At 40.9% G+C, this 25685-nt stretch overlaps 1 protein-coding gene across 1 annotated transcript; it reads left to right on the top strand.

Annotated features, from left to right (window-relative positions):
• The first annotated feature begins 5285 nt into the window (after positions 1–5285).
• LOC133912055 (protein HASTY 1-like) lies at positions 5286–24466 on the top strand. Its single transcript, XM_062354606.1, has 22 exons — positions 5286–5715; positions 6452–6553; positions 10723–10866; positions 10977–11057; positions 11151–11220; positions 11353–11423; positions 11542–11705; positions 11795–11866; positions 11969–12206; positions 13102–13164; positions 13251–13526; positions 15466–15579; positions 15702–15828; positions 15911–16080; positions 16359–16457; positions 18577–18680; positions 18776–19073; positions 19248–19480; positions 20967–21467; positions 21820–22114; positions 23272–23455; positions 23931–24466. The coding sequence occupies exons 1-22, from the start codon at positions 5608–5610 to the stop codon at positions 24011–24013; spliced, it is 3597 nt and encodes a 1198-aa protein (XP_062210590.1). The 5' UTR covers positions 5286–5607; the 3' UTR covers positions 24014–24466.
• Positions 24467–25685: the final 1219 nt, after the last annotated feature.

The following is a 25685-nucleotide window of genomic DNA, read 5'->3' as shown; positions in this document are numbered from 1 at the left end:
CGATGATAAATAAGATTGATCCAATGGAAATTGAGGCATTGTGAATGACTCGGAATTGACTTTATATGATAAATAAAATGAGATTTTTATAGTGATTTTCATAGGCGTTGCATAGCGTACATGCATAGATTGTTCTAATAACATGTTCACATCACGACATTATAATTCGATTCTATTCCTAACTTGTTTTTGCAGAAAATGTTGTGACGGGTATAGCCTTTATGTGTATATGATGCATGTGTGTAATTTTCATTACATGTGTGTCATGGTTAATTATGGCCAAAGGGTATCGTATTATTGTATAACGGCATGCCTACTGGCATGTGATGCTTCTTTTTCTCATGTAATTCGTGTAGTGCTATTAAGTGTAGTAGACTAGTACATGATCATGAAGACTTGAAGCATGATGGCTCGGATGATAGGGACTGTGGCGATAGAGATCACCATGTGAAGAGGACATACTATGTCACAGTTAATATGATCGCTTGTGATGTCTATCTATGTTCCTGTCACACTATTTTATCACACTAGATGGATAGTTTTACATGATAGAATAGCTTCTCTAAGAAAAATTAAGAATAATTGATGTCCTTCCAATGTTGCACCTACATAAGTTTCGATCATTGTTTGGTAGGGCTGCCAAAGTAAGGTACCATCATTTATCTTAACCAGATAGGATGGATGTCGAATATCCACCACGCATAGTGTTGGTTTATTTAACAAAACTATCAAAATAGTTTTGAGCTTTAGGGCATGGAGTTGGGCGCTGAGGCATTGGATGCCACCCAATAAACAAGAGTCATTTATGATATGATTAGTAAAGTGTTGCTTACTCATGTCACTAGGTTTCTAGCAGTGATGCTAAAGCTCACTAGAACTTAGTTGGATATGGATCTTGACCCATTATATATCGTTAGAAGGAAACAATTTCAAAACATATAATAGAAGTATCTTCTGATAAATTATTTATTGGAGGATACACACAAATGTAGTATTGAAGTGTTGCATATTTTTTGTAGATCTTGGAAACTAGTGCCCTTAATGATTCCATATTAAATTGTGATGAGTGATATGAAACTAAATTGAGAATTGTTCTCAATCAATGATGCAAAGGGTATGATGTTCTTGTTCTGATAAACTAGCTCAAAGGTGTTATCTTGTAACTCATGGAGTTTGCGATAAACCCGTGGTCTGCTCATAGCTCCAACTGCAAATATTTCTATGTTGCAAGGGGTCTAAACTTTTTGTAACACTTTTCAATGCACAAACACTAGTTAACTCATCATTGTCAACTAATAAGTCCTATCACCGACTAGTCAAAGATGTGAAGCTGGCAGACACACAATGCACCCAATTTGAGATTCCAACACTTAATCGATTCAATATACTATAAGCTCCTCTTAATAATATGATAGAATTAGAAACAACTTCTAGCGATTTAGTCTATCCTAGTTTATCCACTGAACACCTAGACTGATAAATGCTAAGAAAACATTTTAGCATTTATTATGCCTTTAAATTGGTCTTATCCATTTTGGGCTAATTACTTTGAGATTTGATCCAACTTTTTGATCTTCCGATATATTGACTTGATGATTAGTGTTGGTTTTGCAAATCAGAGTCCTAGCCTTGTTCATCCACACCATAGTCTAAATCTAGTGTATTAGTTTCACATTAACACTACCTTAGAACAGATTATCATAGACAGATTTGGGTTCCGTTTATGCAAAAGTGTATGCGATATCGAGCTTGTCACAAATAGATTTGGGTTCCATCTCTGCACGAATGATTATAATCACCAAGACCACAAATGATTATAATCACCAAGACCACTTATACACCAATCTTCGGGACCGATTTCATTTCAACTAAATAAAAATATTTGCCCTTTTTAATAAATTTAAACAGCCACCACATGGGTTGCTTAGATGCTTGAACACATTACAACCTAGAGCAAAAAGTTAGACCATAGATCAAACTAAGGGTGGCAATGGGTTAGGTTGGGCCGGGGCTTCAATTTCCCCTGCGGGTGCCCCATAGGCCCCGAATTAAGGAAAGCCCGTCCTAGTAGCCCACGTGCCTGCTCATGTTCTGCACACCATCCACGCTTACGAATAGGAGCCGCACCCCCTCCGTTGTGCCATCTCGTCACCCGGCGTCCTTGTGCAACTCCAGCCCACCCAGAAGCCTGGAGCAGCACGAGGGCGAGATCCTCCACCGGTTCTGATGTGGATATCCCAACTAGTCATGTAAACCAAGAATGCTTCACCCCTAGTCTAAGGGCCAATTACATGAAACCGTGCCAAAAAGATACAACAATAGGTGAATTCGCTTCTTACTGAGTTAAACTTTAATAATGATGAGAATTTTATACTACCTAAATGTTGTATATTTATTTTGCTAAGGTTTACACCTGAAGAGAAGGACATTGCTCTGGATACAAAGGCCTACGAGCAGCGCCATGTAATCCTCGACCAGCTCCGAGCATCACTGCATACTCCTCGACCAGTTCCGAGTAGCACCGTTTGCTCTTCGACCAACTCTGAGCAGCGCCGCATGATCCTCGACCAGTTTCGAGCAATGCAGCGAGATACTCGACCACGAAGAAGAAACAGCGACCACGAAGAGGAAGTAGTCAATCTCGTCGACCACCTCATCAACCACGAAGAGGAAGTGGTCGATCTCATCAACCACCTCATTGACCACAAAGAGGGGGCCTCGACTGCCTCCGCAACCGTCAACACTCTCAGTCTTGTGACAACTGCTTGAACTTCCACGAGTCATGCGACCAAGCCTGTGATGATTCAGCATGCATAATACACATGGTTGGAAAGATAATCAAGTCTACTTTCACACTCAACAAACAGTTCATCATTTTGACTTCCCAATAAGGAGTAATGGCCAATTTACTAAAGACTGCCAGAAACTAAACATGCCACACGAGACTCTTCGACTTTAGACCTTTCAGCTAACTTATCTTCAAGAAAACTCCACCAACCTTTCACACATAGCTAGGAGGGTTGTTCCTAGTATAAATACTCCCTTGTATCACTATTATAGCCAGACTTTTGATAATCGAAATATAAACCCCTTTGTTCAGCTGTGTGCTAACAAATTCAGAGAGTGATCTCTACCCCTTTGCTCTTGTGGTTTCCTCGTGGAATTACAGAATCGGCCGCGTCATCGGCTCCCAATTGGTGCTCCTGGTCCGTTGATTCCAGGTTGTGTTGGTTGGTTCTTTGAGAGTGTGGTTGGGCGAATCCTCTATTTATGTTACCGGTTAACGATGGTGGTTGGCTTCGAGTTTTATTTGCCAGATTGCACTATTATCTGGCTGCAAGCAGCCAGTTATCTGGCTTCTTTAAAGCTAGTTATCTTGTTTGTGATCCTACATTGTGAAGATCGGGACACCATCCGTATCACGTTCCCCACCTCCTCTCATTGATTCCCCATTAGGAAGAGCCGCGCCAACCACTTTCTTCCTGAGCTCTGGCCGTCAAGCTCCACCAAGCCATCACTGATGACAACATGCCCTAGGCCACCTCTGTTTTATCCGACATCTCAGTGAGCAACCCTATGGTCCCTAGATGGTCGTTGGTCCCTTTTTCCTCTCCTTCCATGCCTCTCTTCCTCCTATCCACGCCGGTTGAACCTCCACCACCGCCTTGGCCGCCGCTGCAAGCTCTCTGACCATCACCATCGGTCGGCTACCCCTCGAGTGGACTCTCCATCATGTGTTGATGCTCATGTGCTAGCCCCGACTGAATCTGTGGCCAGACTCATAGCCAACGAGGCAGCACAGTACCGCCAGCCGTGGTCGTATTGTGCAAAATCCCAATCTGATGGGCTCGGCCCCGCCCTGTGTGACTGAGGATAGCACAGGCGAGGCGTGACCGCAGTGTGACACGTGGTGGGCAAATCCCACGCATGAGCAAGAATGACATGCCGACGCCACCATGGGGATGGGGAGTAGACGGGGGATGGGGCGGGTCAATGAGCAGGGAGTGGAGGGTTTGGGTCCCCGCTAGGGCCAGGGGCACGGTGATTTTGCACCCGGTTTGAATTTTAGATCCAGGTCAGATTTTATGGTTCGGTTTTCAGATCGGATGTGTTCTTGCTCCATCCGACCCCAACACGACCCGTTTGTTAGGCTCGTGAGCCAGGCACAATTGAAAACATCACAGACACAAGTTCTAGATAACTGAAACATCCCAATTCAAAATAACTCCAACATAAACTAAAAGCTCAACAAAATAGTCGACAATATTGTTCAAATGTGAAAGAGGTTATAAATAGATAGATAGTTGTGCATTACATAAAATCCCAACTTCTAAGTAGAAGAATTACATATCTATAGGGCATATTATATTAAGTTATATATAATATAAAATCTGCCAAAAGATCAATACAAATAATTAAGTGTATCTTCAAAATCTGATTGTCTGTTATCATCATCCACTCGGCTATGAGATTGTAGAAACAGCACCACCTAAGATTGGATTGTGAATGGGAGGCGTCAAGCGTCGCCACATCGAGGAGCTCAGGAGGTGTGTGACGACGGTAAATGCTCTGGTGTGCGTGACATGGGATTGGGAATAGGTGGGGAAGGTCTGCATGTTTTGGGTGGGCTAGCTCTGTTGTTGGGTCTTGTATGGCTTACTAGACTTGTGAGCTAGCTCGATAGCTAAACGAAATAAAATATTACCTCAACTCGCTATAAAATAAAATGAGCTGGGTCGTGAGTTTTAAATTTTTTGTCCACCCTAACTGTCAGCCAAACTTCATGGACATACTACTTTTCGTTAAGATTTGCGTGGGCACCAAACCAAACACGCTCTACATCCTCTTGGTTCATGGTGGCGTATGCAAGTAAATTTCTAATTGGTGTCCAAGTCATGTTGTTGACTTACGTAAAGCATTGAATTCAGACACACAATTATTCAAAACTCAGATAGGCAGAAAAACAACAAACTAAAACATATCTAGAGCGTGTTCGGTACCAAAGTTCGACATGCCACTAAACAACGTTTTCCTCTCCCTCAACCCTGCCCATGTTGCCGGTGTACTGTGCATGGGCACTACTAAAATTCCATTGACATGCTAAACTTCGGCATTGAACCAAATGACAGCCAAATATTAGGGGTATACCAAATTTTTGTAATGTACGCCTTGGTTCATTCCTTTTGTACGCTTATGAGTTTTAAATAATAATTGTGTGCCTGATATCAAAGAAAATTAGAGAACTAAAAATAAGAAAGGTAAAGAAAGAACGAGAAGGGACGCGACCGCCACCCATTCCACCCTTTTTCTCCTCCGCTTTCCTTTCTGTTTCTTGGCGTGCCCCCTACCCTTCCCTCCCGACTCACGTTCTTCACTTCACCCACTCCCCCTCTCCTCTCCCCTTCCGCCTTAAACCCAAGCAATCCAGCCGAGCGCGACGCCCGCCCATCGTCTCCGTCCCAGGCGACACTCCGAAACCCTAGCCACTCGGCCGGCTCCGCCACCGCACGCCAATGCCCCACCCCCAAACCCTAGCAGCAGCAGCATCCTCCTCCTGTTGCTAGTCCTAGCCCTCCTTTTCCGTGTTCCGGAACCGAGTGCTCGAAGATGGCGGCCGACCCAGCCACCGCCGCGGCAGTGGCGGCGATCTCCGCCGTGATGGACTGGCGCTCCTCCCCCGACGCCCGCGCCGCCGCCTTCGCCTATCTCGAATCGGTCGGTGCCCCTCCGCCCCGCGTCACCCTCCTTATCCCCTTCGCCCTCGCCCTCCCCCTTGCCTGCTTTTGGTTTGCTCTCGTGTCTGGCCAGGCGTTGAGCGTTTCGTGGGGTGCTTTGCTGTCGCTTCGCGGTGCTTCCGTTATTGCCTGGAATTTTGGCTACGTGCTGTATCTTACGGGCCGTACAGTTTGATACCAAATGTTGATGCGGTTGTGTGACTAGTGCGCATTTTGTTCTACTTGTTTATTTGCGTGTGTATGAATCCCAATATTTCAGAACTTTGTGTGATCGGCACCACTGTTGCTATTCTGCACTTTGAATTAGTGTCACAAGGCTAGGGTCCTGTTTAGCACACTGATACTAAAAAAACGGCTTTTTACTAGAAAACAGCTTTTACTGAAAGCTACTTCCGATTTATGCTAAAAGCTGCTGGTTTTTACGAGAATTTTTTAAGTTCTCCGCACACCAGCTTCTCAGAAAAGCCACCCTTAGCGAGTTTATCAGATTTTAGTTCATTTCATCAAAAATCAACTTTTTAGCTTTTCAAAAGCCAGCAATAAGCTGTGCCAAATAGGGTCTAATGCTCCAGCAAAAATAACTTCATTCTTACTATCTGTATGGACATTTCTGCTGCTATAAGAAAAATCCTGTGATGGCCCATTGCTGCAAAATGCAATGCTGACTGCCAGCTGGTAACCATGGTATGTATGCTGAAAAGACATGCTAACTGCAGGTTAAGAGCGGAGACGTTCGAGCATTGGCGAGTACATCATTTCTCTTGGTCCGGAAGGACCAGGTTTCGGAGATCCGCTTGCACGGGTTCAAAATGTTGCAGGTGAAGCTCACAGTCTCACACCCTGTCTCTGCCTTGTGATTTAGTGATTGTTATCGTGCTGATTGATTAGTTCGGCTAGCAGAATCTAATTTGTAAACTCTATAGTTGTGGTTCTTTGTTGTGACTTCAGTTCATGTGCACTAATATCCCTTGAGGACCACCATTAAATTTCATGAAGCTATATGAACAATAAAAATTTTAGGAGATATTCTTTTGCTTCTAGTAAATTGTGTATGTCTAACATACTGTTTTCCTTGATGGAGGCAATCGAATGCCCATTGCAAAAGTTAGAAATTCCTTATATAGTTATAGGCCATCTTAAAACCATGCATTGTTAATGTACCATAGCAGGTCATTAAACTAAAAAAATGTTTCTCTTTTTGTATCGACAGGAGTGATGTTTTATCGTTGCTTGTGAGGTGTAAGGAACGTGTATGATGGCAGTTCTTTTAGTTTAGGTTCAATAAGTCTTTCTAAAGTATGGGGAATTACAAGTGCTAATTCGTGTAACTTTTATTAGGTTTCAATATTTTCCAATGACGTATATTTTATCTTCCAATGTTTTCCTGATTCCTATGGTGTACATTATTAAATTTCAATGTTTTGCATGCTTATTGCAAATACTTGCTTTTACTACTACATTACATATTTGGCAACAATTTGTTCTTTATTGGCGTACATGCAAATGTTTTGTGAACAAATTATCGCATACACTTGATACGCTAGTGACCAAATAGGTGACATCTCAGTTCATGCAGTGCAATAATTAAGAATTGTGGTTTCTTTGGCTGTTTTTTTGGCATCGAGAAACAACGGTAAGTGGTTTGGGGGAGCAACTCCACCTTCTAGTGCGATTTACCAATTTAAGAACATAAATTTGCGACTACCGGTAATCAAACCATTTTCTTAAGGCGGTAAGGTGAGGCGTGACGACCCACCCCCTTCTTATCGCCTAGGCATTGAAGGCAAGGCAAGGCGACACCATACACAGAGTCATACATGCAAAATAGTGTATTTTCTAGAGAAAAAAAGAAACAAAAAGGTGAAAAGAGGAGAGATGGGCCAGCTTAAGGCACAACCCACTCAACTAAGTCAGCCCAACTCATCCCCAACCCTCTCCCAACGGACAACTAAACCTAACTGTACTCCTCTATTTGTCCTCCTCACCACGTCCCCTCCCCAGCCGCCGCCATCTCTCATCCTCTTCTCCCTCCCGTGTTGCCCCTTCCACTTCCTCAACCACCAAGCTTCTTGCCGCCGCCCGACTATACCTTGTCGCTGCCCCATCCATCCATCTCCCAGGCATCCACCTCCACCCCACGATCTGGACCAAGATATGGCGGTTGGAGAGGGATGGATGGTGCTGAAATCAGGACGGAGAGGCGCAGGTGACGCCAAAATCGATCCGGAGAGGTGTGGGTGATGATGGAATCGACTGGAGAAGGGTGGGTGATGGCGAGCATTAGTGAAATCAAGGCATGTGCATAAGGCAGAGTCGACGCCTTGCCCCTGCATCTCGCCTTAAAATCAATGAATCAAACTGAACCAATTAACTCCATAGTTTGAGTTCAATAGATACCATACATTGGTTTAACTCTTCAGGGCTTTGTTTGCACCACATGGGCAGCCTCTTTTGCACTTAAAGGCCTACTTTAGCCTCTAGGAGTTTAACTATACATCACCTGTTGTCTAAATAGGGTTGGCAATCCGGCCTCACCCATTCCCATGCTCTCTAGAATTTTTCATGCTTGTGGCTGTGAGGAATGATGACGTCCTAAGAGGGGGGGGGGGGGGGTGAATTAGGATATTTAGAAACTATTCGGCTCCAAAAACATCACAAGATAAACCTATCTTAATTTTTATCTAAATATACTCTACGTTTATCTAGGGTGTCTACTCTACCGCTTAATAGGATTGCAACCTACTCTAGCAAGGTGAATTGCAAGTATGTAAATGCGAAAATGTAAACAAGGTAGAGCGACAAACTCGGTACAAGAGATTTTTATCCCGTGGTATCGATAGCATGAATGTCACCCCTAATCCACGTTAGAGTTCCACAAAGGATATGCTCCCGGTCGGCACGACTTTTCCGGTTACGGCTCTTAAGCTATCAAGTCACCAAGACAAGGTATCAAGCATGATAAGCCACTAAGCCACCAAAGCAAGGTCTCACCACTAGCCTCTCTTCCAGTCACTTGCCGCCGTGATCACTTCGGAGCTTAAGCCACCAAGGCAAGGGTCTTCACGTCCCTGTACACATGTCTTGCCGTCGCCCCACACCAAATCGAAGGGTCAACAAGCTTGAGCCACTAAGGCCTAAGATGTCGGCGAGTTACCAAGGCCACTTGGTACAAGCTATGATCACTCCTTGATTTTTCCTTTAAGTTGCAGCATCTAGCTACAACTCACTCTATGCTTATAAGCACTAAACACTCTCTAATCTTATGCTTAATCGCCTTGGATGATCACTTTAAGCACTTTGGTGGTTTGGATGTCTCCTCAAGTGTCTATGAGCTTCCTCTAGATTCTAGCAGCATGCCACACATCAAACGACTGAGTGGTGGGGCATTTATAGCTTTAAACTTGTCAACTAGCTATTTTCCCAATGACTCAGAAAAGTTGTTAACACCGGATGATCCGGTGAGAATAGTAGTACTAACACCGGATCATCAGGTGAGTATAAACTCAGAAACTAGCCATTGGAACTTCACTCAAAGTCTCTGCGGATACCGAACATTCTGATGTGCCTTCAAATCTATCACTGGATATTCCGGTGAGTTATCTTGAGCCATCCGAGTCTTTGCAACCTCTTTGTGTAAAATGCTCAACACGGGTACCCAATGCCAGCGGGCATATCTGGGTGCCTGCCACCAAAACAACAACATCAAAGATAATTTGTTTCCTTGTTAGTTAGGTTTAGTGTCTAACAGATTTAATCCATGTACTACAAATAAGTTTCCTTAGATTGTTTCTTATGGGAAAAGTCAATAGAAGGGATAGCATTTATATGTTATGAATCAAGCAAGGAAGAAACAAGTCTGTCCCCATCTAGCGTTCTCCCATATATGTCTATAGTCTGTTTCCCCTTTCCAATGGCCTTCAAGCCTGTCAGGCCATTTTCAGTACAATAGTTATCCCATATGAACCAAGGTTCACACCAAATCCAATATCTAATCATGTAGGTATTGGTTGGTCATGAAACAGAGGAATCAAAAGGTATGTGCATATTGCTCTTCTAAATACAGCTGAACTGGGCTCAGAGGGTATTTCTGATGCAACTTAGCTAGGAAACTCTTCCAGGCTGGGACTTCTATAGAAAACTGGGCTAGTATAGTATTTTTCTCCGCTAAGGACATGTGTGTATGGATTCTCCAAAGGAATGGTCTCTATAATTATTTTTGGCTTGCGCAAGCATTGCATTTTTATGCCTTGTGCACACAGCACATATGTTGCGTCTGCAGGCGATGGAGCATGTCAGTGAGTTATAGTTGCTAAAGTACAATATCTTGGTTATGTTGTTAGGTCAGGCACTTTTGTAGGGGATAACTATGCTATGAAACTAAAGAATCCCCTGTATATATCTCGTCAATATGACACATATATGGCAACTACAACTTTCTACATACCTCACCAATCATTACCTCAGTTTGGTTGCATCATAGACGTGAACTTGATATCCTTTGATGATTATGGTCATGTTGCACTGATTACTATGATGATTATTGTCATCTTGCATTGATTATTGCAGTTTTCAGATGGGAAATATATTTTCTTTATCAGTACCCATCCTTGTCTTGTACTCCCTCCATTGATTATTGTTGGGGAACTTTGTGTCGAGCACAAGATTTAAGGAACATAAAAATGATTTAGACAAAATTACCTATTGTAAATGTAATTAGCTTTATTCTTTTACATACTTGCTCTAGTTCACCATGCCTCCGCCCTCTAATGTCTATCAGAGTACAACTTGTGCAACCAACTAGGATTTGAGCCGTCCTAATCAACTGGATCACAATAGGGAGAAAACACCAAATATATATTATTGCCTCGTTTACTGCTTGCACCTAACATTAATCAACAAGCTGAGGGAAAAAATTACACCCAACAAAAATCATCAGAGAGGGTATTTTTGTATGATCAACTGATGTTTCTCTTGTTTATCTTTACAGCACTTGGTGAGATTGAGGTGGGAGGAACTCAGTGCTGCAGAGCGGAATGAATTCGCTAATTTTACTATTAATTTGATATCAGAGGTTGTTGGCCCCCACGAGGAGTGGGCTTTGAAGAGTCAAACAGCTGCTTTAGTAGCAGAGGTTTATCATCTTACCTCCATTTGTTTTTCCTTGTAATTTTGTTGAAATCGATGAGCTGCAGACTGTGACATCATGTTGTACTTATCTTAGCAAACATCTTATCTTCATAGGTAATTAGAAGGGAGGGAGTTGCTTTGTGGAACACTTTACTCCCATCTATTGTTTCGCTGTCTAACAGCGGTCCTATTGAGGTATGTTTTGCAGTACTTTGCAGCATAAGATCTGTTCTTCTACCATTTAATAAGTTGAATTGCATTTTGTAACCGTTCTGTGTTAACTGTTAGGCTGAGTTAGTTGCCATGATTTTAAGGTGGCTTCCAGAGGACATCACTGTTCATAATGAGGATTTAGAGGGTAAGTTTTACTTTTCTTTAATTTCTCTTCCCTGATTGCTTGAAAGTGCAAGCATTTGAAGTTTCAGCCACTAGAAGGGACAGAACAGAAAACTTTCCCTCTTTTGCTATTTATATATATATATCCAAATAGGTGATAGACGGAGATCACTGTTGCGTGGCCTTACTGATTCACTGCCACAAATTCTGCCGCTGTTATATTCTGTAAGTTTGCCAATATGCCTTTACTATGTCTAAAGACAGAATGTTCTGTCGGTTAGTCTTTGCTCATGATATTGCACAACATAGTAACATAATCATCATGTAATATTTCATTTTGTAGCTACTTGAGAAACATTTTGTTGCTGCTTTAAATGAGCACACGAAGCAGCAAATGGAGTTGGCTAAACGACATGTGGGGACAGTGACAGCTGTTCTCAATGCTATCAATGCATATGCTGAATGGGCTCCTGTGACAGATCTTGCTAAATACGGTTTAATTCATGGGTCTGTTGACTAGAGTTTCTGATATTCCAAGTTTACATGGCATTCTTTCTCATTTGTCTCATTATCAATTTCCTTTTTTTTTTTTGCAGATGTGGGTCCTTACTTTCTTACAGTGATTTTCGCCTCCATGCTTGTGAGTTTTTTAAAGTATTATGTCAGAGGTACAGAGACTAATTTTTTTTACAAAAGGTTCATTCCACTAGTGCCTGTGCCTTTTCTGAATTCTGATATGTTCTTGGCTTGTGCCATGCAACTTTTCTCAGAAAACGATCTGTGGATGTCGCAGTTGGTGAGTATGATGCTGCAATGTCCAACATTTTCCAGGTGTTGATGAATATTTCACAACAATTTTTAACCAAATCTGGGACGCAGCCCAGTGCTATTGATGAAAGTGAATATGAGTTTTCAGCGTGTATTTGTGAGACAATGGTTGCTCTAGGATCCTCTAACATGCAATGCATACTAGCTGATGGAGCTAGGACCTTCCACTTCCTACAACAAGTGAGCAGTTCCCAAAGCACTTATCGTACTTTTGATGCATAAATAATTTACTTGTGCTGCTGTGCAGCATCTTCCTTTCTAATTAGTTTTAGGGCTAGTTGGCATCAGGGATTCTTTCATGTAATTTTCTGATCGGTAAAGAAATATCTCTAGGGGTACTGACATTTTGGAAAACAAGTTCACAGTTTTTGTTTGAATTTAAATATGAATTCTTGAAGTTGAGAACAATGATGACACACCATCCATGAGTTAAACTTCAATTTTTGAAGTTGAGAATAACGATGACGCACATTCCCGAGTTAAATAACAAAGTGCTTCTGCTGTAACTGTAAGCTCCAAGACTTCTCTATGTGATGGTGTTGGGTTTGGACCCCACACCTGCCATTCCTATTTGTTTTTCTGTTTTTCCCTTTCTTTACATGGAAAAGCAAAACAAGTGGAGCTTAGGTGGGAATTTGGATTTCAAGTACCCTACCTCGTCATGCACACACTTTTAACATCTTGCAAGTTGCAACCTATCCTTAACTTTCAAATTCTATCCTTAAATTTCAAACTCAATTGGATTTTTTTGGCTGGTTTAAATTATGTCGGCACCCTCCAAGAAGTCCAGTTATCTGCAATATTGTTAGGATGGCAACCAGGCGAGGTGGGTAAGGGAAGTGGTTACAGATATGGTGATGCCCTTGCTTGTTACCTCTGATGGGCAAGGATCTTCACCTATACCTATCGTCCGTGGGCAATGCTTGTTTGCCTTTCAGTAATATCACAACATGACTGGTTGGATATGCTCATCGAAATTCATGCAAGTCCAAAATTTCATTGACATGGTTTCCACATGTTACCAGTTGGTTCCTTACCTTTTACCATTCTTCAATTTAACTTCTGTTCCTTGCAGATGCTGGAATATTACCAACATTACAGGATTGCTCTTCATTTCCAATCTTTATTATTTTGGCTGGTATACTCCTTATCTCTTTTTGCATAGTTGAAATGCTTGCCATATCATTTTGTAACTTGGAAGAAGTTAACACAAACTTTACACAGGTGGTATTGAGAGAACCATCTAAAGCTAAGTCTGTCGCCCGTGTTTCTGGTGATAACTCTGCTTCTGTTAATTCTGCATCCGCTGGTGACAGTTCAACGGAAAAGGAGAAAAAAGGGGTATCGGTATTTGTTACTGATGAAATATACAGTACAATTTTGGATGTTTCTTTGAAAAAAATGCTCAAGAACAGTCCAAATGCATCTTCTGGGTTGTTAGAAGTGTGGAGTGAAGAGCTTGAGGGGAAAAGTGACTTCAGCAACTACCGCACTAAATTGGTATGTGTTATTTTCTCCTGACATCTATAAACAATCAAAGCTGTTGACCCTTGTTAATCTCCAAAGACGATTTGTGGTTGCATTGTCCATTATTATATTTATTTGGATCATATTAGAGCAAAACCTCTGAGGCACTTATTTTGGGCTTGTTTGGCAGAGCTCCAGCTCTAGAATTCTTGGAGCAAGGTATCCGTAGCTCTAGAAATTCATGGAGCTGCAGTTGAGTGTACATTGGAGGTGTTTACGTGAGTCATCTTGTTTACATTCTAGATTAAAAATATATACTTAAACTATTTTATATTCATCTACAAACACTAGATCTAAGGTGAATCAGGGAGCCGGAGCTCTGCCAAACATGGTCTTTGTTATGTTTTCATGCGAAGAAAATCAATGCAACTGCATCTCAATAAGTTCACTACAGTAACCTTGCACCATCCGCATCTCTAGTCTTTGATAGTCTCAAAGAATATTTGTCTTGGTGATGCTCACTTATGCAAAAATTTAAGTGTCACTAGCTACATTGCCAAGTCCTGCCACTGGTGGCCATTTACCTTGATGCATATAACATGCAGTTGCCTAGTGCCTTCTCCTTTTCTTCAAGTTTTCATTGTAGCTTGTGATTTGTGATTGTGGTGAGATGTTTGCCTTTCAGTTTTTCCTTTTGAGGGTAAACAATTGATGTTATGATCCTAGGATCATTAGGAGGATAAACATCTGCCGGGAGGATAGCTGAGCGGTGTCGACTGCTAGGGGAGAGAGATTAGACTATAGATGAGGGAGACTTAAAATACAGGGGGAGACTTAGATTAATTCTTCTTTGCTTGATTACAATGATGTCTGGCTGCCCTTTTATATAGAGAGGGGAAATTACAATCCTAAATCAATTTTAACTCTTATCTCTAAGCAGTCATATTTTAATCCGATTTCGAACTTATCTCCTACCAAACTTGTCTCTAAATAAATCAACTCGAATCCCATCATACCAAACTAATCTCCTAATTAAAGGTAAGATTTATCTCCTGCTGTGATGATCCTTGGGCCCACACGAGCGGCCGCTTGGCTGCCATGACATTACACTCCTTTTGAGCAGCTCGCCCTCGAGCTGTAGGGTGGTGGCCATGGTTGTAGCATCGGCATCCCGTCACGTGAGAGCACCAAGTTGTCCAGAGTGTCTTGCCTACGCTGCTTGTGGTGGGTAGCGACACTGGTGGCTCCGTTGGCGTCACCCATAGGGATGGCCACAACGAAACCAACGGTGGCAGCAATGAAGATGAGAGCGCAGCTGAAGCTATGAGTCGTGATCAGCTGTCTCTGATACCAGATGTCATGATCCTAGGATCACTAGGGGGATAAACATCCGCCGGGAGGATAGCCGGGTGGTATCGGCTGTTAGGGGAGAGAGATTAGACTATAGATGAGGGAGACTTAGAATATTGTGGGAGACTTAGATTAGATTAATTCTTCTTTGCTTGCTTACAATGATGTGTGACTGTCCCTTATATATAGAGGAGAAATTACAATCCTAAATCAATTTCAACTCCTAACTTATCTTCTACCAAACTTATCTCTAAGCAGTCCTAATTCAATCCGACTCCAAACTTATCTCCTACCAAACTTATCTATAAACAAATCAACTCGAATCCTATCATACCAAACTTGTCTCCTAAGTAAAAGGTAAGGTTTATCACCTGTTGCCGCCGTGGTGATCCTTGGGCCTACATGAGCTGCCGGCTGGCCGCCATGACATTTAAGGTCCTGTATATATTAGTACATTATTATAGAAGGTTGTTTACAAGAAAAGTAGACAACGATTGTATTAATTCCCTTTTTGGGCCAATTATAGAAATTATCTAGCAGTTGTTTGTTTGCCACACAGTTAACTGTATCATACTGTTGGTAAAGCTTTTACTTTAACAAGTATTTTTAATTGTTCCTGCAGCTGGATCTCATTAAAGTTATTGCTTCTCAAAGACCTGTTATTGCTGCAGCAAGCATCGTACAGAGAATAAATGTTGTTTTCGGAGACACTAGTCAAGCAACTAAATGCCCCCAGGTTGTATTAGCTGCATATATTTACCACATCAACCTAATAATTTATCATTCCACTTTTGATCGAAGAAAGTTTACCTTCTAATTCTTGTGTTTGTCTATCTTTGCATTAAATTTCTGTTCCAGGATATTGATGCAATGGAAGGTGCTCAACTGGGTCTTGAAGCAGTTGTCAGTACCATATTTGATGGCTTAGTTGATTATGGAAAGACTGATCAGGAGACAAAATTCCAAATTCACAGTATCTTTGCAGGTTTCATAGAACCTAACTTACTTTTTCTTAGACTAACTGTTCTATCTACAGTGTGCTTACTTTCCTTCTGCTTGTCAACCAGGCTTACTTCAGCAGCTTTTTTCTATAAAGTGGACAGAACCGAGCCTTGCAGTTATTCATGGTCATTATTTGGATGCTTTGGGTCCTTTCCTGAGACATTATCCAGATGCAGTTGCCAGTGTTGTTAATAAGCTTTTTGAACTGTTGACATCTCTCCCCATAACATTTCAGGTACATTTACTTCTTTGCTGGTGTAAAATACTTATAGTACCTAATGGTATGTGAAGCAGTAAGGCAGGGATTCAAAATCCTTCATCCAATTCAATTTCATGGGTGATGTCCCAGAAACAAAAAAATTGGTGCAACATACTGCTCAACAAATCGTTCCATGTGCAATCATTCCATGCTATTTAATTTCCTTCTGCTGTGCTCTGTATTTTGAATTGTTTGGTTGCCATATGCATTATGCAAGTTTTCCGTTACATTTCTATCATTTGCTGTATCTACAGGACCCATCAAACAATTCCCGCCTAGCTAGGTTGCAGATTTGCTCGTCATTCATTCGCATATCAAGAGCTGCTGATAAAGCACTTCTGCCTCACATGAAGGTCAGGTTTAGTTCACAGTTGATTGCCAATTTGCCATTTGTTATATTGTTCTACATTGACACACCACTTACAGTACAATCTTCAAGTTAAGTGCAGTTGTGATGAAAAATTAATGGTTTTGGTGGTGCTTTCAATCTTTCATTGAAGGCTTTAGGCTCCGTTTGTATGACTGAGCTTTTTTGTGCTTCACTGCAAAGTTTATATTGGCAGTATGTAATTGCTGTACAATGGTGCAAGATGGAATATTTGTTGTTAGAGGGACCTTTATTCTATTAAGATTTTTTATGCCTCTGAAAAGATGCTACATATATGCTCTGAAGTGGTTAAAATGTCCTAAAGTATCAAAATAGAATTGTGGATTTTTAGCCACTAATACTAAACTATTCCTAAATAAAAGTTTAAAAAAAAAAAAAAACTTGTTCCAACTTTCGTAGTATGGTATTGTTTCAACATGACTGTATTGGTTTCAATGTTTGTCTGTTTCTAACATAAAGGGTGGTATTTACCAGGGGTCAAATCCTGGTTTTCCAAAAAAGGAAAATACAAAAATCTCGAACCCTGGTCAGTATTAATTCCTGGCAGGTAACGGGAAAGTAGCGGCACTTTCCCAGGCGGTATGCAATGTACATGTAAACTCTGATATGACAACATCTATGTCGATTCCTGCCTAGAATGATCAGTACCTGACTACCTGGCCAGTTTCCTTCTGTAATGATTATTTATCATTTTGAGTTAAAATTTTAATTTTTAAAAATGCTCTCGTGCCTGGCCTGGATTTGTTCTCGGATACTTTCTGGGAAACCCTTGCAGGAATCTTAGATACATATTACATCGAAATCTTTTAGTTTTATCCAGTTATCATCCCTTTTGATTGACCAAATATTTTATAGAACTCAGATTGTATAAGTAGATCTGTAAAAAAATATTTCTACAATTCTACAGTACATGTAAACAAGGTAAGAACTGTATGTGATACACCTAGGTGCAATGTTCGCATAGATGCTAAACGTAGAGTCATTCACTCCGTGACTAGCGTCTAGGCTGTCTAGACAATTTTGTACTGTAGCAGAAAAAAAATGCAAACAAACATATTTTCAAGTGAGATTTGAGGCATACCTTCCAAAGACAGAAATGCAACTTCAGTCATCCATTATCCTCTAGTTCATCAATCAATAATCATCGTAACACAGAAGAAGCAGAGCAGAGCACACACCACACACACAAGGAGACGACGCCGAGGCTGCGGGTGCTAGACCAGTGCCTAAGCTAACCGTGGCGGCCGCAACACGGGTTGCCGAAGCGCGTCGTCTGAGGGGAGTAGGGCTAGAGCATAGATCTAGCGGAGGATACATAGATCTGGGGATTAGAGTTAGTACATATCCACGGTAGAGGATTTACGGTGATGGTGCGGGCGCGGTAGCAGGCGATGGCTCGGGCGCGGCTGTGAGCGACGGCTTGAATGAGGTCGCGGGCGCAGGCGACCTGCGACGATGCAAGGGTGGGTGATGGCCGTAGGCACCCGCCCTTGCGCCGTCACAGGCACAGATGTTGGTGACGACGACGGCTTGGGTGAGGCCGCGGGCACGGGGGGCTACAACCGGCGCCGCCGCCACAAATGAGAGGAGAGAGTCGAGAGACGAATAGGGAATGGATGGATTGGTTTAGGTTTTGTCGGTGTAGGGAATAGTTTCGAGGCCGAAATTTGATCCCGCGCGCGGCCAAAACAATCCTCCCGTGTGGACCCACCAAGCGCCAAACTCTGCATCGCCAAGACGGCTGCCTAGTTGCGCGCGTAGCCGACTAGTCGCGTCCAGCCACCGTCTAAATTCACTGACTAGTCCGTCTAGCCATCTAGAGTTGCGTCTAGGCCCTAGACTAGATGTCGAGGCTTCGACTAGCGACTAGTCATCGTCTAGACGCGCTAGAGATCGTCTACGCGAACATTGCCTAGGTGGTTACTGGCTAGTGGGGCCAGCTTTCATTCTTTAGTGTGAACAAGAATGCAATTGTGTTCAAGGCTCTCATTCCAATTTATTTATTATGCATCATACTTTTATTTTTCTTTCACTTCTGTTTATGTGCCCTTTTGGCTGTATAACATGCTTCGTCAATGACGCAGAACATTGCCGACACCATGTCTTACCTTCAAGGAGAGGGTCGCTTGCTACGTGGCGAACATAATCACCTATGTGAAGCATTTCTTGTGATGACATCCTCTGCTGGGTATTTGGCTACTGAACCTGTTTTCAATTTGTGCATACGAGTATGGTATTGTTAATGTTGCTTGTCAGAATTTATATCTTTTATTACCTTCATAGGATTCAACAGCAACAGGAAGTCCTGGCCTGGTTACTTGAACCTCTTAACAAAATGTGGACCCAAGTGGAATGGCAAACTGCATATTTGTCTGACCCATCTGGTTTGACAAGCATGTTTGCTGATAGCCAATTTATGTGGTCAATTTATCACACAGTTACGTTCTTTGAAAAGGCACTCAAGAGGAGTGGAACCAAAAAGTCTGCAGCAACTCCACAAGCACCCACCACAACAGCAGCAACCGGTTATCTGCATCCAATGTCTTCACATCTACCATGGATTCTGCCTCCTCTCTTAAGGGTATTTTGGTACTTCATTACTTGATTGCCAAGTGAGATAATAACAAGAACATCAATAATCAAGTTATATGATAACTCTGAATCGCGCTTTATTCTTTCTGTAGTTTTTATCTTATGATTGGCTAAACATATAACTAACTAGAGTTTATCTTGCCTTTTTTTATCTGGTCTTCAGTTGCTGCGATGTATACATGCACTTTGGGCTGAGCCATTTGCTCAGTCTCAGACAGGGGAAATCAAAGCTGCAAAAAGCATGACTGTTGGGGAGCAGGCTAGCCTTCTAGGAGAGACAGGTAAACTCACCAAAGGACAGGTTGCACCTGCTGATGGATTGCTGGATGCTCACAGAGAGGGAGAGTCTAAGGAAAATAGCATAAGAAACTGGTTACGTGGTATCCGTGACAGTGGGTAAGGACTATGAACTCGAATAATTTAGCCATTTACTAGATACTTTCTTATCGCTACCTGTTTTCCTGGTCTAATCTTACATGTGCACTGTACTTGCAAAGTACTGAAGGGGCATAATGGAGCGATGCAAATTTTGTCTCTATATTGTTTGTCAAACAACGTTAGCAGCAAAATGGGTGATGGGTGACCTACAGTTAGTTGGGAGCATATCCGGTGAAAACTGGCTAAAAGTTGGAAAGTTGAAAACTACGTAAAAACCATAAGTAGAAGTTCTCAAAATGTTGGAAAAATTTATCATCCATAGTTGATGTCATATTACGGCTCCACACAAAATTTCAAGATCTAACTTGATCCCATTTGCGAGATACAAAAATGACAAAAGGACAAAATTAACACATTTTTTTCCTTTTGTGCATCTAAACCCAATATTTGTCATTTTTTTATCTCGCAAAGGGGATCGATTTTGGTCTTGAATTTTTTTGTGTGCAGCTGTATTATGACATAATTATGGATGATAACTTTTTTCAATTTTTTTAGAACTTCTACGTATGGATTTTGATGGAGTTTTCAAGTTTCCAACTTTTAGTCAGTTTTCACCCCAGTTGGAATTTGATGTGGATGTGTTTAGTGGGTAGCCTTAACTAGCCTATTTTGGTTGTGCCCTAACTATTTGGCTGTCATTTGAATAGTTACCAATTTTTTCGTAGTCCTTGCATAGTTGGTCACACTCTAGCCATTTGTGGCCAATTTACTGGTGGGAACTCAGACGGCAAGAACCTTCATCAAATGTTCGGGAGCCAAATGTTATGGGTGTCAAATCTCTTAATCATAAATCTCAGTCCTCTCCCATTTATTAACTCTACTTCACCTTCTTGGTTGAGAAAGGCAACAAGTCCATGTATGCTTCATACTAAGATTAGTTTGACTGCTTATGCAAACAATTACAAGCAACTGAAAAATAGAGGTGGTAAAAAAAATGATTGGAATTAAACCAAACATTCAAAAGTAACATGTGAAGTTGGCAAAATTTCTTTCGATGGTGTGGCTAGAGTAGCAATATTACCTTATGTTGGTAGAGTACCAATATTACCAAATAATCGGTAGATGGTGTGGCTATAATCTAAATAACCTTCTGTTTCCTTGTTGTACCCTGGTTCTGGTCACGACCAAGTTTTGGTAGGGGGCTTGTTGGGGCTTAAACCAAACACTCCCTTGTTCCGTTGCTCATGTCATGTAAATGTCAGAATCCTTTGCCACTTTGAGATATTCGAATAACCTTTCTAATGTTTCCATAAATGAATTAATCCTTGCTAATGTTTCCATAAATGAATTAATCCTTGCTAATGTTTCCATAAATGAATACTTAAGCAACACTTTTAAGTGACCAGGATTTTTTTTTTATCTTGCAGTTTGCAAATGTTAAAATCCACCACTTCTGTTTGTTGTAATCTGTATTTGACCCATGTAAAAATATATCATACTGCAGGTATAATGTTTTAGGATTAGCAGCTACTCTTGGGGAAGCATTCTTTCGATGCATAGAGGGTCCCTCTGTCACCCTTGCTCTTATGGAGAATGTTCAAGTTATGGAGTTTCGGCATTTGCGCCAACTTATCCACCTTGTTATTGTTCCGTTTGTTAAATTTTGCCCTGCTGAACTATGGCAAGGGTGGCTATTGAACCTTTTGCAGCCATTATTTGTCCACTGTCAGCAAGGTCTTCATTATTCATGGTCCAGTCTTCTTCATGAGGGCCGGGCTAAGGTTCCAGACAGTATTGGTAATCTTTCTGGGTCAGAACTGAAAGTTGAGGTAATGGAAGAGAAGTTGCTACGTGACTTGACTCGTGAAGTATGTTCTGTGCTTTGGGTTTTAGCTTCACCAGGCTTAAATAGTGGACTTCCATCTTTGGAACAACTTGGACCTTCCAACCGGATGGATTCTTCTCTGAAGGATTTGGAGTCCTTTGCTTTGAGTTCTCTCATGGGGTAATACAAAACTTTTTAGCCCCTTCTGTGATTCACCTAATACTACCTCTGTTCTTTTTTATTCGATGTTATTGATGTTTTACATTCTTTGAGATGTGGCTTTGACCATTCTGTTTTATGATCTTGTATTATATTAAATTTGTAAAATTATAATACTGTAAAAGTACTTGAAGGACAAATCTACTGCTATCCTTTTTTCATATGTCCAATTTTGCTAGTTTTAACCATAGTGGCGGTAACATTTTACAAAGTTTAACCACATGATGTCTAAATCATCAAATATAGAAAGTGTAGCATTTCTTTGATTTCATTGAATAGAACTTCAATAAAGACCAACTTATTTCATTTGCAGGTTTCTTACGCTTCATGGTGGCACTGCCCTTCCTGCATTGAGGATATCAGTTGAAGTGTTCACTTGGACAGATAGTGAGGCAGTGACTAAAGTTATCCCCTTTTGCGGTGCACTCATTCACCTTGCTGTTGCTACAAACCAGGCTGAGTTGAGGCAGTTTGTTTCAAAGGATCTATTTTCTTCTATAATACATGGCTTATCTGTTGAGTCGAATTCAATAATGAGCGCAGAACTTGTTGGACTTTGTCGGGAGATATATATCTATCTGTCAGATAGAGATCCTGCACCTAGGCAGGTAATTTTATGAGTTATATAATTGAATAATTTAAAACTCTATGAAATTTATGATTTAAATATCATGGTTTTAGATAACTAGCTCTTAATTCTAGGAATCAAAAGCTATATGCTGTACAGAAAATATGATCCATGATTTTGAATGTTATAGTTAATGGCTTCAATTACTATGCTACATGTTGGTGCAGTGGTTTTATATGAACATGAATGCCTTCAATGATGTTTACCATGTTAACTGTTTTTATGGACCTATTATTTTGATTAAGACGTATAACAATTCCTCTCTCTTACTTACATTAATATCCAAAACAATACACAAAATTGAACATATTAATATCCGTAAGAGAGAGAGAGGAATTGTTATATGTCTTAAAAATAATAGGTCCATAAAAACAGTTAACATGGTAATATGTTCAATTTGTGTATTGTTTTGGGTATTAATGTAATTGCCCAAGTGTTGAAGTACTATGAATGATGATTATTTTCTTGAGAATTTATTATACTTCGTCATTGATGTGTTGCACTTAAGAATTGTTGTGGTTTGCTGTCCCCAATCCCATTTAGCACACACAAGCGTGACTTTAGTGTTTGGTTTATGTCCACATTATTTGTAGAACATGCTGCATAACTCTCTTTAGCCCTGTGGGTGACCCACTTGTTGTGTACACACCGGTATCTCAGCTTTAGATAATGCTATCATCATCGTCGTCGTCTTTGTTGTTGTCGTCATCATCACCATCATTATTGTCATCATCATCATCACCATCATTATTGTCATCATTTTAGCATAAAAGATAATGCATTTCGATTTATATGTTTGTAATTTGTTTATGTTATTTTAAAAAATCATAAATATTAGTATATATTTTTATTTTTTCTGTATAAAAGTGGTGGGTTTGATGGCTGCTCAATAGTTCCTGTCCTTATTAATAATTTACAAGTTGATAATGCACAACAATTTAAGGGACTCAAGTATAGTGCTAGAGAACTAATTAAGCATTATTTTGGTGCTTTGTGAAATGATATATACCGATGAGTCAGTGACTCGATTGATAACGAAATTCATCACTGATTGCTTTTTAGTAGGAGTAGATACCCATACGGTTGCCTCTGGTCAGTTTTGAGCATGGGACTAAATAGGAATTACTTTGCTTGTAGGTTCTTCTGTCCCTCCCACACATAAAGCAGGAAGATTTGCTAGCCTTTGATGATTCTTTGAGTAAAACTGCTAGTCCAAAAGAACAAAAGCAACATATGCGAAGCTTACTTCTGCTGGCTACAGGGAACAAATTGAGAGCTCTTGCTGCTCAGAAGACAACAAATGTGATTACCAATGTTACAAGTGAGCAAACTGACTCGCATTCTTTCCTTTGTTTTCATTATTGTGTAATTTACCATCACATCTCATCAACATCAGTTTGCAGAAAGTGGGGCTAGCTGTCTAGTTACATTCTTACATGCAACCATAGTCATGCACTAGATTTATTCCCTGTAACCGCTAAAGATTTATATCTGTTCGTCATTTAAGATGGTTATTTTTGTGTTTAGTCTTTTCTCTTTTACCTGCTGGTTTGGACACTGAGACAGTCTCCAGTAGACAACTATCTTTGACAAATCTAAATGCCTTTATATATATTAGTAGTCAAAGTCTCTAAGGTTGACTGTCGTCATTATAGGACATGAATAGCATAATGTTTGTGCTTCTGATAATTTGGTGATTAGCTCGTTTATTTGTTCCGTATAGATTGAGAATTTGCAATGCCTTATTATGTTAATCAAATAATCGGAGCTGATACATACATTGCTTTTGCTTCCAGCTCGAAATAGGAGCTCTACCACGCACCATGGATCCAGTGCCGAAGATGGGCACATTGGATTGGCTGCATTATCACAAACATGACCTGCTAAAATTTCTGTCTGTACAAAAGGATATTACAATGTTATAGAATGGATCCTGATGTGGTATGCTATTGGCGGATGTCAGATTCTTGCAGCATCAATGTGTGAGGATTGATGCATTCTTGGTTATATGGTTATAACTGAGCTGTCATGAGCAACTGACCGATTCTTGGTTTGGAGTTTGGACGACTTGTTTTCTAGATTGTGTCTAACCTCGCTTCTGTGTATGGTTTTGGGGGAGGTAGTGAAAGTGGTGTATGTAGTCACGAATGTAGTTCACAGCAACATAGTAATATACTAAACACTTGTTGCATTTGTACCTGTGATCCGTTTAGGCCGAGGCGCTCAGATTCTGAAACAGGCAAGGTGATATACCGAATGATAATGCACTCACATCAACCAAAAACATAATGTACCACAGTAGTCATGCTATGCATTAACGCTTAATTTTCTATTTGTCCTCTTTATTTTTTTTTCTTTTGGCCAATATACGCGTTTCTACCTGCATCCGCGTATGCAATTGCAACAGCCAGGAATATTCCAATTTGCAGTTGTAACATGTTGGCAAAAATTAGCCCTTTCAATTTTTCTATTTTTGACGTTCTTTATGTAGGCTCGTCAACAATAAGTAGTATGAATTCGTGTGACCAGCGCTTTAAAAAATGTCAAGGACTGTATAGTTTACAGCCTATTGTGTTATGGTTTGTTTGGTAGAGTTTTTTTATTTGATTTTTTTACGGGAAGTAATTTTATAGTTGAAAGTGATTTTTTAAATAAATTTTATAGGAATGATTATAGGAGGAAAGTAGGTCAGGAAGCTGTTTTTGTTTTCCGTTTTTAGCATCTCCTTTTTTTAAGTCACATTCTTACAAAATCACTCTAGAGCTGAAAAGTTTTCTCTAATTTTATACTGGGAGTTATGTCGAACATCTTAAAATTTGGTAGGTTGGTTTTGATAGGTGACGGAAATTGCTCTGTAGTACATTCGATGATTTGTTATGCTGTGAAGCCTTTGCTTGCGGCAGTCATGTTCCTCTGAACAGAGAGAAGTCTTCGTTGCATTTCGTTGAGTCGAACATGTGCAACTTAGGGCGTGTACAGTAGTGGAGTGGAGATCTTAAGGTGCGTCGAATGGATTTTTGAGGTGAGGTGGAAGAGAAAGAAAGTCTGCAAATCATGCACGAGAAACAACCCAAACACATCACATATCAGCAAATGGATTGTATGTGTTGTTGCCTCTAGGAAACACGTCTGACCATCTCCAACCATATTCCCTTCATTTCGTTCTCTTCCCGATTCCCTTCCCTGTTCTCATTCCCTTTATTTCCTCTCATCTCCAACAGCTTCCCCTCGAGGGGAATCGCGAAGGGAATGGAGAGAGAATCCCGTCCTGAAGGGAATGACCTTGGGAATCCCGTCGTGACGGAAACCGTGAAGGGAAACCGTTGGAGCGCTGAAGGGAACGAAAATCCCGTCGTGAAGGGATTTTGGCCCCTGAAGGGAAACCGTTGGAGATGGTCTTATGGTGCAGCGTAGTGAGTGGCAAAGAGAGAACCATTCCTATACATCCAAAAAACAAAGAGAACCATGGAAGCTGAGCTACAATGTTAGAGAGAGAAAACATTGTACATGTCCTCTAGTCAACACAGACTGAGGCCTTTTGTTTCTCTACT

The sequence above is a fragment of the Phragmites australis genome, chromosome 1 (genome assembly GCF_958298935.1).
Source record: "Phragmites australis chromosome 1, lpPhrAust1.1, whole genome shotgun sequence".
Classification (NCBI taxonomy): domain Eukaryota; kingdom Viridiplantae; phylum Streptophyta; class Magnoliopsida; order Poales; family Poaceae; genus Phragmites; species Phragmites australis.
The sequence above is the reverse complement of the archived record's forward strand: the minus strand, read 5'-3'. Positions and strand labels throughout refer to the sequence as shown.